Below are 15,112 nucleotides of genomic sequence, written 5' to 3' on the forward strand. Positions count from 1 at the left end.
CGTATTGTATTCAATATAAATCTGTTGATAATAATACTTAGTGTCCATCATGTTTTCATCTGTATAGTCTATAAAGAAGGTATATTACCCTTTCGTATACATACAATATACATATATATATATAAAATATATACATACAAACAACATCTGAGGAAGTTCTATATAAAAAGACAATAAAAGCCATGAGGTTGGGGGTTCTACTAAAGATAGAAGCAGAGTGTATATAAAAGTTAGCACTGCAGGCGGGATAGACATGTAAAAGATATGACATACCAGGAGGGCTTTTCCCTTGTAATCTGCAGCTCCATGCGTGTCATGCATATTCGCATGCCGTGAGAAGGAGGCTCCTACCCTCATCCTGTTTCCAACGCGCTCAATTTTTCTTGGACGAGAGGGTCCTTTGGAAGTACGTTTATAGAAACGCCATTCCAGTTTATGGACAAGCTTCCCTGGCATAATAATTTTGCGCTTGAAGTGCATGCGATGTTGGTTTTCTAAGATTGGGTGTTCTCCTGATTCCACGGAAATAGACATGTTGCTAGGAAACACAACTACAATGGTGCCGTCTGGTAAGTAGGTCACTTTGGTTTCTGCTGGACCTGTAATAAACAGTCGTAAAGTGAATAACGAAATAAAGAATCATTAAAGAGAACATCCCAGCAGTGCCTTTAGAACTACATATATGTATTTAAAACTTCAATTTGCAAACATGATAATTGAATATTCTACAAAGTAAACTCATCTTATAAAACCAATCAAAGAAAAATTTAGGAGTCAGCAAAACGCCAACTTATGTCCTTTCTAACATCGCTATACTTATTCTTTATAATATTTTAAATAATCATGCAAAATTTCAAGAAAATATGAGACTGCTTGCTGTGACTTATTTGGTGGAAACAGAAAATTGATGACAATTAATTAAACCTTTTATTTCTAACTCATGTCTGTAATATTGTCCAGATTCCAAGAAAATCCTGCATATATATTACTATTTCAGATGTGTTTTAATCACTTACCCAGACAGACATAAGGGAACATTTTTTTACAATTTAATAGACATGGAGGAAAAAGGTCCTCTCTATAGTAGTGTGTGTTAAAGAGAATCTGGAGCATTATCTAGCATATACTACTTAGATCACAAAACAAAAGTAGAAAGAAACATAGAAACATAGTAACTAATTGTTGTATAAATAACTAAACCAAATTATTTTCATCAGTGATTTATTTTTCACTTTTATGAGTAGTAAAATTATGTAAACATAAATTGCCTTGAATATGTTTACTTTGATCTTTCTGTATGTACATGTGACTAGAAAAGTGGAGCAATCATGAAAATAATTCGCAAAGACATCTGCTAGAGTGAGCTTGATGCAGAAAAAATATATCCTCGAAAAATTAGTTGGTTTACATTATAGTGTTTTTACTTCCCTTTTGTAATAAACAACAAATAATTTCAATTTATAAATAATATTTCATTTTCAGATGCCATAGATATTTCTTAAAGAATTAAAACAGTTTTACCCATTTTTCCCAAACCATATATCTTTTGTGTTACAAATCTACCTTGTAAATATAAAACCACCAGTTATATTCTTTGTATCATGCAAAAACAAATTGTCCATGACCTTTAAAATACATATCCTTTAACCCTAAGGACAGATTCTTTAAATTCTTAAACATTGTTAAAAGTTAAGATAAAAGCCATAGAACATAATTGACATAACAAGTTAAGTCAGCCAGAAATCTGTAACATGTATGTAATCTATGTCTCAGTATATATATCATTACAAATATTCAATGTTTTGGCAACAAAAATCACGGACCAGGGCTTGCAATCATACATTTTGTAAATCAGAAACATGAAAACCAGTTCTTTAATTGGTTGATTTCTGAGTTCAAACATTGTACTAAAAATTTATATGAAGCAATGCCTTGAAATGAAATGAGATATTTCAAAAGATTTTAGTATTAAAAGACTAACTGTACCATCTTTCCATGTTTCCTGCAAAGGGTGTTTACTGAATCTTTGGATGTGTTTCAATAATATATATTCATCATAATGTATAAAAACTTATGATTTTTTAATTTTTTTATGCAAGTAACATTTCAGGATAAAAATTTAAATTATTTCTTTTCTTCCCAAGAAGTACAACTGCATCCAGAATAATAAATGCATTAGTTTTCATCTACAGATAACATAATTCATTGAGTAAAACAGAATATCATTGTACAAGTTATACAAAGCTGTGAGACTTTGGAGTTTAGGTAGAGGCAAAGATGCTATATAGAGTGAACTAAACAGGAATTAATGAGTTTTATTGGTAGCAAGGGGAAAGATTCAAGCTGATCGATGGAGTTTGATGACTTGGTTTTATTCTTCCTAAAAATAATTTCTCATCATTTGATTGAAGTCCTGTTGTTTCTTTTTTTCCATAAAAATAATGTCCATTTTAAGAAAGTTCACTTGAGAATAAACTTGTATTACTGTTTTAAAGCTTGTGTTGAAACATTTATAAAGTACCAAACTTTTTAAAGTTCCAAAATATAAATCACGTCTACAGAAATGAAATGAATGGCTGCCAAAATAATAAACTGCACAAAGAAGCTAAATATTTCTAGCATATCTGGTCATTAGTACAGAGAGCAACAAGAAAGCTTTGATAGCCACTAGGTGGAGAATCTATTTAGTAAACCATTACAATCTACCAAAAATAACTAAATATTTTACCGTTTTGTGTGAAAACTGAAAAATGGGAGGAAAATTATATGTAATATGCAATAGCTAAACTCTTTTATATGAAGTTGAAACTTGTATCAATATTGGATTTATAGAATTTTCCTCTTCAGTTATTCTTTTCCCAAGTGAAAGGAAAACAAAAAGATTCTGAAATCAAACAGATTGATCTTTAACATATATTGTATGATGACTTGATAAAATTATAAAATTCCAATTTTTTTCCCCCTCTTATATTTGACCTTTTTGCCTCTCAGAATTTCCCAAAACTCCAATATTTGCATTGTTCCAACATCAAAGAGTAAACATACATGTACTATAAATATATAATTAGAATGGTTTTGTTAAAGAAAATCTGAAAATAAAAATTCTATAGTTTGCCTAGGGGAAATTTGATGAATAAAGTACTAACAATGAAGCACAATATAAAAGCTTGACAGCTTATTAAATATAAACCCTTCTTCCTGCTAACTAAATAGGATTCTTAAGCATTTTATGTCATTAAGTAATTTAAAATAAAGAATGTCAAAACATAAAGCTTAATTTACCATGCATAGCTGATTGGACACTACCATAAGTTGCCATGGCAACAATATCAGTTCCATCTGTAGTGACACGGACAATAGATCCCGTAGTGTTGACATCTGTTTTCAGTTCAGTAACCTCCCCTGTTGGTTGTTGAATCTCTCTCAATCGTCCCATCTGATTGTACGAGTAGATGTAGGTTTTGCCGTTGGACATGAACTTTGAGATCAGAAGTTCAGAGGTCTCTGCATACTTAAAGACTGCAGTAGAATTATCTGGTGAAAGAAATTTCTGTAGCTGATTCATATTATCCATGATTATTTCACATCGTGAGTTGTCAGGTGATATTATCGTTTTAGCATGCATGGCATAGTTACGTTTAATTTCTACTTTGTTTCCTGCATCGTCTAGAATATTTTCAAGTTTACCGTAAAATGAATTGACGTTATATGTGAAGTTATACATGTATTGGTCCGTCATGATGTTTACTGTGTGTTTATGTTGACCATAATGATTGAAGACATAGATCTCTTCTGTCTCAGGGGAGACAACTACATACTCTCCAGCGTTACTCTGTGGTGGGAGTTTAGACATGATAGAGAAGACTCGTAGGTTCCCAGCGTCTCCGATGTGTACAATGCCATCTGGTGTGACTGTAATTGAAGTTAACTCGTTGAACAAAGCCTGAGCAGCGAGGGTCTCCTCTTCTTTATAACATTTACACATTATCTGTTGACAATCACATTTGGACTTGACTCCAGCAAAATGGTGGATCAGACCATCGGAAGTTACCACCCTGACACGGTTAATGTGGTGAGTGTCACTCTCGACAACGTATAGCTCCCCCTGGTTACCAAACGCTAGACTCTGAGGATTGACCAATGTTACATCTGTAGCTACTCCTGATGCCTGCTCATTATCTGGCAGGACACCAGATGGTAGAAATTCTCTGGTATTTATTGGACAGTTGATTGGACGTCCTGCTATAGTGATCAGTTTCCTGTCCTTTGTCATTTTCATGATGACATTCTTGTCCAGAATGTGTAATGTATCATCCAGAGGATCTATTGTCAAGTCTGTCGGCCATTGTAACCGGACCTATAAATAAATAATTTACACCATTAACATAAATGTCTATGTATAATCATTATCTTATGAAGCAAATACATTTGTATATTTTTTGAAAACCTCTGTTTAGAAAATCTGGAGTTTATTCTTTAAACAAAATACAACAAAATTTAAACAGTTGTATTTGATTTTGATAGTTGGTTATCATCAAGTTCTAATCTTCCTAAAATGACATGGTCTGTATCAACTTCTTTTACTAGGAAATAAAGGGAATTAACTCTAAAATTCATTTTAAAGATACATTGTGTAATTCATTCTGCAACATAACCACACAAGAATAGTGTAGAAGGTTTAAAAAGTACAAAATACACAAAAGCAAGAAAATAAATAGCACCAAGTAAATTGCTGTATGTCTGCTTGTAATATGATAAATGAAGTGTTCTGTGTATAGTATGATGGGGTGTATAATATCTGACTTACTTCATGTTCAACTAACTGAAACAAATATGGCCAAATATAGTTAATCATTACTGTTCAGAATAATACTGCATTATTAAATTCTATGTACAAAATAACAATATTCCAAATTCAGTTTTCATTTCAAAGTCTAATAAAGTAGCCCAGAAATGATGGACTCTTTAACAACAAAAAATCTTGTTTTCAATTTTAAGAAAGTGAAAAATAGTATTGATAACCCACTCCAAATTCTTCATTGCATAGATTATGCCAATTTACATACATTATGAAAATTTAAAATATTACAAACTGAGATCAGGAGAGTTTGATCATCAAATATATATATATATTTATGTCTACCTTATCTGCAGGCTGACTGGTTCCACAATCCATAGGTTCCCAGGCCATAGACTGAGCTTGGGAGTCGATCAGTGTATGGATTTTACCATCCGGGGTAATCTTACGAATGTTCAAGTTGTCAGCTACATATATTATTCCATCCTTACTGATAGCAATACCTATAATCAGAGAGAATATGGTTATGAAACAGGTAAGATTGCAATGAGTGAAGACACTTTTTACATATGCAAGTCTATACTTCTGGACAAAGGGAAATAACTCTAGATAATTTCGACTATTTTTTTCTAAAACTATATTATGTATAAAATTGTTGTTAACTAGGAATTTAAACTTGATATTTGTAAATCTTTTTTAATTTCCATCCAATTTAAATATATTCAACTTACATTTAATCATAGTTTACATTTTGATGAAATAATTCAAGTCATTATTTCTTTCCAAAATATTTTGTTTACCATTTTTAGTATATCAATGTATTTTTCAGTCTCACTTTATTGGTTTTTTTTCTGTCAAATAAGATTTGAACATCTTCCTTATATACATCCAGTATAAGTAAATAATTTCTTACAGATATTTGTACTTGTGATCGTTATTGTCTAGTACTTTACCTTTAGGTCTGACAAGTCTGGCATCTTTTGCTCGTTTGCCGTCACCACATTTATCCAAGGCCATTGGAGGACATTCCTCACCAGTACCTGCTATCACCTCAAAGTTACTCTTGAGATCTTTGACAGGACCCATCGTAGCTATTCTGATGATGCGGTATTTCATGTAATCTGAGATGTACAATCTACCATCTACAGGACTGACAGTCATGTATGGCTTGTGGGATGTTGATATAGAACTGAAATAATAATATTCACATCACTTTATAATCTAGTGTTTTAATCAAAATAAAGGTTGCATGAACATAAAAAATTATAAAAATCCATCAGCATAAATGTCATATGATATAATCTAAAGCACAAAATAAGATTTGTATAAAGGGTATTGGTTATGCTTATTGTTGAAGGCTTCTGGTGATCTACCGTCATTTGAATCCTCACCGTTCGGTCTCTGATTGTAAGTTGTCTCCTTTTTATAATCTTCGATATATCTCTCATGATATATAATAATCATTTATGCCACTTAATAATATGAAGACAGATTCTATTCATTTTTCACCACAATCAGTCTCTCTGTTGAACAACTCAGTAATCATTTGACTTATATAGGTACCTTGTTTCTAATATGCTAGCAATATCATCTCTGCCTGGAGTAACTTTTCTGATAAAGTTATGGTCCCAGACATACAAACTTCCATCTCGCCCACTTGCCATTGCTATGGGTAACAGTAAACTGTTATCCAGGGCTCGCCCATTACACATGTCACAGTCTGGTTTCCTTTGTTGACCGTTACCAAGGATATTAACAAGTTCCTGGGGTTTCTCCTTCAGGTAAATATTAGTTCCATCACCTTTGTGTAAAATACCTATAAAAGAAAAAGAATTGCAAATAAACATAATTTGGCCATTAAACACAAAGTATTAGCTTAAATTTTTTAAATTTAAGATTTTTTTGAGTCATTAACGTATATTAACTTCAAAAATGTAGTCTTTCTTTCCAGTTATTTGTTTACAAGTTCATTTTGACGAAGAATATGACAGGTCTGTGTAATACGGGTAAACATATTCATAATATTTCTTTATTATTTCTTCAGTAGGCATCTCATATATTAATACATTACTGTTGAAGCTGCTTGATTGAATATATATATAGATATAGGAAGATTTGGTATGAGTGCCAATGAGACGACTCAAAGTAAACCTTTATAGGTCAAGGTAAGGTCTTCAACACGGATCCTTTATTCATGTGCTTTTGTTTTGTCAGTTTTAAAAGCTATCAAAGGACTTATGTTTGCAAATATTTTGTATATTCTGACTTGTGACATAATTGATTTGTAACTTTACACATCCGATAAAAACACAAACCTTCTTGGAAATTATAAGTATGATGTATATCTAAGTTCCATCCACCAATTCCTGATGATGTCATATCAAATCCACTCATTGTCGTACTACGAACTTCCCAGAATACATAGTCACATCCTGTATACTTGTAACCAACGTGTACTGCAATATAACGGTAATAATATAAACATAAGTAAATAGGTTAACAAAAAATATATTTCTTACCTATTGATTATAAACAAATAGATGTTTACATTTACCAATATATATGTAATATTTTTATGCCATTAAATGAGCTTTTATAATTTTAATTTGTAAAATCTGTTGATGTTTCTTAGTTTTTGACACCCTAAGAACAAAAGTCCAATTTACCTGCTGAAGTAGACTAGTTCATATCTGGACTCCATTGAGCATATTTAAAATGATCTCTTTTCTTATTCTATTAATAGTTCATGTATTGTAATCAGAATGATAAAAAAAAACTTTGAAAAGATTAGATAGAAAAGCATATGATGTTTACCTCTGGCAGGTACAATTCCATATACTTTCTGATTGTAGGCATTCTTCCTATCCCAGGAGTGGGTATACTTCAGTTCAGGGTCAGCCTCAAAAGTTTTTTCTACATGATTGCCTTCAACATACACCTTCAGATGAACAAGGGCAAGGTTAGAGGGTATGGTGTCAGGGGTCATCTGTATCAAGATAACAGATTTGTAACCAATGGCATCACTGGAATGGTAAACCAGATGAACATGGGTACCAGGTATTTCTATACTCTCCTGAAGAACCTGCAATAAAATAAATCATAATGTGGTCATTTCAAGTTTGTATTCCTTATGTCAATTTACTGGTAAAAAAAAACAATCTATGAGATTACTAAAATAAACATTTGGATGTCATAAACACATGCATTGCAGTCAGCCTTTTTAACAGAATTATCTAAATTCAAATACAGTTTCTGATGATACTTCCATTATTCATATTTCAAATTTCAGCTAAGAAATTAAGATCGTCTCTTCTGGAAGCTATTTGCATGCATCAAGATATTTCCTTCATGAATTAGGTTTAACTGCATTTAAGTCAAATTTTTTTGACAACAAATCTATTTATTACCTGACTTAAGTTATAAATGAAATGTGACAGTAAGTCAAGGTACTAAGACTGAATTGCAATAAACATACCTGTGATTCAGGAATCAGTGTACTCCTTTCTGGGCATGCTCCTAGCTGTGTATGTTGCCATGTCGACAACACCACTGGCTTCAGTTTGTAATGATCATGCATCACACCACATAGTTTCGGATCTGGTTCAAAAGCTTCACCAAGTTGATTTTTGAGATGCATGACAACCGTTTCCATAGTGACAATCTGATTCCATGGTACCAGGACACTGATTTTCTTAGTTATAAATGGGAGACGTGTAAATTCAAGAGTAACAGATCCACCTCCATTCACCAGTATGTCAAATCTGAAAAAATATTATCTAATATTAATCAGGCTCTTCAGAATAAGTTAATTAATCAGAGGTATCTTTTAATGATGAATACCATGAGGCATTATTAACCTTACTGCTTTGTTATTAAGTATGTAGTACCGTATAGCTGGTTATTTCCGCGGGTGTAAAATTTTGCGATTGTCATTGAACAAGGGATACAAAATCTTTTGGCGGTTTAAAAACTTTATTCATACCTTTGTATGTTCACCTTTAATTTGGCAGAATTTGTTTTGGAGATTTTGTTCTATCCGCGAAAATAATCGAAAATTTGCACCCCGCAGAAAAAAAAACCGCTATACGGTATTAGTAAAATAAACAGAAATGAAATGCTCCAAAATCTTAGTTTCATTTTAAATTTGAAAGTGATCAGATATTCAATAAGAGCCTACATTCATTGATAGTTTTCAGATTGTCTTGTCCTTATATGTTTTGTCTCCACACCATATATTGGCATGATTTTTGTTTTTGTGATATCTAACCATCAATGTTTCCTTATCTTATGATGTACATTTCAGTACAGAGAAATTCTGGCAACAAGGCTGTTTCTTTACATTAAGTAAGTACTTTTGGGGTTGTTTGTTTTTGTTTATAAAGTAATGTTTATCTATATGTTGTATACACCACTTGGTAATATGGGGACTGAGTTTGTTTACTAAGACTTACTGTCCTTCTCTCCTAGTCAAGGTGTACCCATACAGGGGTTGTCTAGTAACTGTGACCCTGACCCCTAACAATGGTGTGCCATCTTTTGTCAAAACCGCTCCTCTTATGACTGATACTTGACTGAAATATAAAAAACATAAATAAAACCTGAATCAAATCATACTCTTAGCTAAATAAATAACAGTCATTGCACTTAAACAACTTCAAACTAATCACTTTCATTAAAGGCAGAACCAACTTCTTGACTTTTTGATTTACTACAATGTCCAAATAATTTTACCACCAAATGTCTTTACAACAAAAGCTTTCTACTTGATATATGATACTGCACTTAGGTTTTGTCATACAGACATACATAGCAACATGTTTTACTGATAAACCTCATCTATCAAATATATAGTCTGAAGTACAAGTAGTTTATAACATAGGCTCCAAACTGGTAGAAGTTAACAAAAGGAGAAGTCTCTGTTATTGATGAACGAAATGAGGCCTGTTTGATTAACATTAGTACCAGACTGTATCTATTCAACCCTGTCTGCCCAGGAGCTGAATGAGGGTTTGTTAGGTTAAATCTGGTTTAATTATTATCCAAATATGGATTGCAGTGTCTTCTCATGAAATACTGTGAGGCTTTGGGTAAGATCAGTTTGTTTTTGACTAGATGAGCCTTTATCAATAAGGAATTATGTATCTAAAAATGAATTTAATCCAAATTTGCATTTCATGAAAGGTTTGCTATTAGAGGGAGGGGATTTGCAATTCCTATTAACAGCTGTATAAGTATCTATTTTTTTTAAAAAATCATCTTCTTTGTTAAAGAACCATCCTTGTGGAACTTTTTATTTCTCTTGGAGAAACTTCACAATAAATTATTGTAACTTTTATCTTAAGATATCATCTAAGGTCATTGATAAGTCATATTACAGATGGAAATAGTTTTTATATTAGAATTTCAAATTTATCGAAAAAATCTACTGCAATTATCAGGACACAAAGGTAAAATATTCATGAATAACTTCCCATTCGGGAACACATAAATATACCATATTTGTAACTGTAAAATTAATGAAATCAGACGATTATATCTAAAGAGGGCATGCTTTTCTAGAACTGCTTATTATCTTGCACAAAAATAATTATAGGACTATGTTTACATGTCGAAGTATACATGTAGGACATTTTCTATTCTAAATAAATCGAATCAGAATGCCATGCCAGAAGTTTTACTGCAATGCCATTATTTATAAATCCTTACAATTCAATAAATGCCAAAGATAAATGCCATTGAAAGAATTTATGAGTCTCTTTTGGAATTGCTACTTAAATTTAAAGATAAATTTTATAAAACATATCTTAGAAAACTGAAGAGCATACATTTTTGCTCCTTAAAGGCAAAGTATAATAGAAATCTAGAGCCTCTCTTTATCTAAGTAAATTATATAACTTGATACTCAAGTTTCCTATAGATTGCATTTATTCAAGCACTACAAATTAATATAACACAATATACAAAATTATTTACTTTATATATCATGACATTTATGATATCAAAACCAAGCAATCTCGTAAAAGTTCGCCAATTTATTTAATGAATAATTTAAGATTTTTGTGGAAATGACAAGAATCACCAAGGCGCCCAACATATTGGTAAATAATAGCTGATTGGAGTTCCACTTGATTGTAAAAAGTGATAGTTTCTAATATACCAATTGAATCGCTAGTTCATATAACAATTCAAATAATGGTTTGCAAACATGAGGAACATTACGTTTATCTTAGAAGATCAGTTTCTGAGTCTTAACCAACCAGAAAATTAACTGCAATAAACAACATAGTATCAATTTCTAAAAATTTTGATTTGTTAAAATTGCATGAGGGACTTTCATTTCATTGCATTTTAGAGTCATTTTTCTTGATATTTGTTTATTGGAGACAGTAAATACATGATTTCAGTGCTACATGATTCTGAAAGATATAACTTAAGATGGCCATAAAAGTCTGCATGTCTGGACAATCTAATCAAATGGAGTCATTTCTCAATTATCTTTTTCAATATATAAATTGAAATAGGATGAAATTTGTTCCAGCAAAGCTTTTCAAAGATTGAAAATCAATTCATCACATATTTTAAAAATAAATCCATTTTTAAATTGCTGATACAGACAAAAATTATGCAATACTAGCCAAGACCATCAGAATGATATAAGGGTATCTAGTTTGTTTTATTGATGTCACAAGGGGCTCCCTTATCAGCTCTAATGTGCAGTCTTATCAAGATTCCCTTTGACTATATCTCCCTGCATAGTTACTCTAATTCTTGTATCACAGATTTGAGATTATCAATGAAGTCACAATGTCTGAGAAAAATTTATCAGTGACATTGCAATAAAGAGATGTATTCAAGCCAACTTTAATCAAGTGAAACAACTGTCTGGAGGAGGGATGAGGACCAATAGTAGCATGATAAACAGATTATCTGTGTGTTTTTTTGCCTCATAAAATTTCAGCTGCTAAACACAATTTGTAGTTTTTTGCCTGTTTGATATCTTCACTCACAAACAAAGTTTCCAGCTGATGTTTTACAATATCAATGTGCTGAACACTTGATAATCTATATATATTAGAAAATTTGGAGATACCCGTATATTATTGACTTTCTTTTGTTGGGGATTTTTTTGGTTTTACTCATTCCATTTTAACTTTCACAAACTGTGAGACTTGTGGAGCAGGATCCTCTAACCCTCCCAGAGCACCTGAGATCACCTCTGTCGGTGAAGTTCAGGTAGCCCATTGTTTTTTTCCAAACATAAAGTTTTGTAACATATAGAGCCCTTAATGTCTGTAACATGGATTGCATTTATTTATTGTTTTATAGGATTAGAAACAATTAATTTTAATCTACTAAATATTCTTCTACATGGATAGAAGGTAAAAAGTTTCTATCTACGATAGTAATACATGTACATCTTTACCTACACAGATTCCTCACCCCCAGTGTCATGTAATCTATGACACGATATAATTATATAATTTTGTTACATATTCGTGAGATAAGAAACAATTAAATCCAATCTAGGGTGAAAAGTTCTCACATGAATTTGCTTTGTACATGCATTTTCCCTGTGAATCAATAATTGCATAATTCACAATATGCGATCTCTGGAGTAAACATTTTGTAATTTGATCGGGAAATTCCTTTACACCAAGAGTTAACCAATTAACTGAATTTCTGAAGGTGAAATATGAAGTCTTTTGCTGAAGTAATGTTTAATTTTACATTTCATTAATTTTTATCAGAAACTTTTGACAATTTCATACATAAAGAGACATAAACAGCTTTCCCACACTGAACTTTTGTACAATATATTTCAAAAACATTCAGTTCTTCCTAGCAAAAAAATAAATTCTAACTATATATATATATACTTTCTTCAGCAAGAATGATGATCAAATATGATTCTGATTAATGTAATCTGATTTCTCTGATAACTGTTATCTGATTTCATTGACTACCTTTCATTGAATGCATTCCTAGATGTCCCAATCTGAACGCTGTTTTCTTCAATCAAGAACTTCATTCTATCATAAAAAGAAGCTGTAGGACTTGGAGGTTGTTTCCGTAGTAATATGTCAACAGGGTCAGGTGACATCTGACAGAAGGCATCCTCTACACAGGAAGCAGTCATACAACAATCTGGATCCTGACAATCCTTTAACCCATCTGTAAAACACATAGCAAGCATAAGCACATAAAAAGACTAGTCGTGTAATAGTCTAAATATTAAACATCCGCTTAACTGTAGGATAAATTAAACCTTTGAGTAAAGCTTAGAGAACAGAGCATGATTCAAATGTTCATAAACTCCACAGTTTTGATTCTTAATTTTTCTTCTTTTTCTTTTTCTTGGAAGGGGGTTTCCTGCAGGTCTTTTGTATAATATTATTCATTTGCAATAAGTTCTCCAACTTCTATCATTTTAATGTTCAGGAATTTAACTTTAAATGTTTTCTGATCAAAATCGTACCTCTATCATTATCCTCCATGTCATCACAAACCATCTCCATGGCAACATCACATCCTTTTCCTGTCCAGCCGGTGTGACATGTACATTTCCAGCCATCGGAGAAGTGACGGCATTCACCATGTTTACTACAACCATTAGGACATCCATCTGTAACATATTGAATTCTAGTACAATGTGTATCATACTAATATAGCAGGTACTTGCGGTACACACCGAAATTGCAGGACAATACTTACCTTCTTGCTATATATTTTTATCCAAAATATCCTAATTTTTTCTCCCCCTCTTGTCCAAATTCCTACCTTTCATTCCCACTTTCCCTACCCACTCTTACAAGATGAAGTGACCCAATATTTCACAATTATGGTAAAAACGTTGGAAGATTAAATAGTTCTTTATACCAAGAAACTTATATGTCTGGTTCTGAAATAAAAATTATTGTGACAAGACCACTGAAGTTTAAATATTTAGTATACAAAAATACTACCGACACCCACAATCTACTTTATAAGCATTATGTAAAACTTATTTTTTTTTATTAACCATAACCTATTATGTATCACTCTCTATTGGCAAGTTTAAAGCAAATAAGATCTACTTCTAAACACATGTACAATTTTACTCTTGACAAAACATATTTAGTTTACATAAATATCAGCTAATCAATCATGTGTTTAGAAACAAGTAATATGCTTATATTTCCAAAGTTATGCCCCTTTTAATAATTATATCTAGCAAAAGCAAAGAGAAGACTAATGGCAAAGTAGAAAGTATGTTCTTTATAGCTGATACATTTTCTTATAAAAATAATTAAAGTAACTTATTTGGATCCAAGTTCAGAATATCAACTACAAGTACAAGATATATATCTAGTCTTCCTGGTTGGTGTACAGAAAAAATAGTCATGGAATTTTTTACACCAGAGATACATCTTGGATACTTGTAAGAACCTATTTCATCCCTAGGGGATAAAGCTTAATTATTCAATAAATTCTAATAAGGGCTTTAGGAAGAGTTGCAGATACAAAATGGCTACCTGGTCACTATATACTGCCAAACTTCAAAAAGAATGGGGTGTAAAAAATAATGAAAAACAGGTAAAAGTCAGGTGTGAAGGATGGATTTACCTATAGTGCAATGTTTGCCGTTCCAACCTTTCCGACAGACACACGTTCCATTCTCACACTTCCCTTTGAAGTCATCACACCGTGGATCACATGACAGCTGGTCACACAAAGCTCCGCCCCATCCAGCATCACAGATACACTTCTGATTACGGCAGGTACCACGATAACATGTTAGACGACATACTTCTATAAAGGTGAAAGGTCAAAATCCAGGGTCAATGAAAGAGACTTTATTTGAACAAATGTAATTGATTTTTTTTCCAGAAGAAGATTGAGATTGATGAAACATTAGATATGTAAACCATGTTAGTTGCTAAATAGTTGAAAGATTCATTAGATTACTAGTTAAAATCTTATAAGATTTACAAGAGATTATGAAGCTTTGATTTCTATTTCAAGGTTAAACAAGAATATAAACTGGTTCCTGGTAAGATTCATCTAAATTGCTACACAGTTGTATACTAATGTATAAAATTTGTATAAAACCCACACACAATACAACATCAAATATATTTCTAGAAAAAAATAAAAAATTATCTGTTGACAGATTTATATAGCAGGGAAATCATAAGCACAAAGGGGCATTGTTTTGTTCTTTCAATGGAGAAATAGGACAATTTTGTTATCTTTGTACAAAATTTTTTGATAAGGAAATGATTTACGTTAAAGAATTTCCACAGAATAATGATATTCTTTTTTTAACTTCTAGAC

The 15,112-nt window shown here is 31.8% G+C and overlaps 1 protein-coding gene across 23 annotated transcripts in view; it reads right to left on the bottom strand.

Moving 5' to 3' along the window:
• LOC139484776 (teneurin-m-like) overlaps positions 1-15,112 on the bottom strand; it is a 163,678-nt gene that overhangs the window by 10,620 nt on the left and 137,946 nt on the right. For 9 of the 23 annotated variants that reach the window (XM_071268723.1, XM_071268722.1, XM_071268714.1 and 6 more), the window contains 14 exons: positions 14,402-14,587; positions 13,275-13,421; positions 12,763-12,970; positions 9,250-9,369; positions 8,274-8,559; positions 7,613-7,880; positions 7,114-7,254; positions 6,362-6,614; positions 5,752-5,987; positions 5,144-5,301; positions 4,808-4,822; positions 3,283-4,357; positions 2,729-2,743; positions 274-599 (listed from right to left, as the gene is read on the bottom strand). In XM_071268723.1, coding sequence (XP_071124824.1) covers positions 274-599; positions 2,729-2,743; positions 3,283-4,357; positions 4,808-4,822; positions 5,144-5,301; positions 5,752-5,987; positions 6,362-6,614; positions 7,114-7,254; positions 7,613-7,880; positions 8,274-8,559; positions 9,250-9,369; positions 12,763-12,970; positions 13,275-13,421; positions 14,402-14,587 — 3,434 coding nt within the window. The remainder of the gene's footprint in view (positions 1-273; positions 600-2,728; positions 2,744-3,282; positions 4,358-4,807; positions 4,823-5,143; positions 5,302-5,751; positions 5,988-6,361; positions 6,615-7,113; positions 7,255-7,612; positions 7,881-8,273; positions 8,560-9,249; positions 9,370-12,762; positions 12,971-13,274; positions 13,422-14,401; positions 14,588-15,112) is intronic. The other 14 variants (XM_071268717.1, XM_071268715.1, XM_071268726.1 and 11 more) reach the window with 6 other exon arrangements.

This window comes from Mytilus edulis, chromosome 8, assembly GCF_963676685.1.
Source record: "Mytilus edulis chromosome 8, xbMytEdul2.2, whole genome shotgun sequence".
NCBI classification, from domain to species: domain Eukaryota; kingdom Metazoa; phylum Mollusca; class Bivalvia; order Mytilida; family Mytilidae; genus Mytilus; species Mytilus edulis.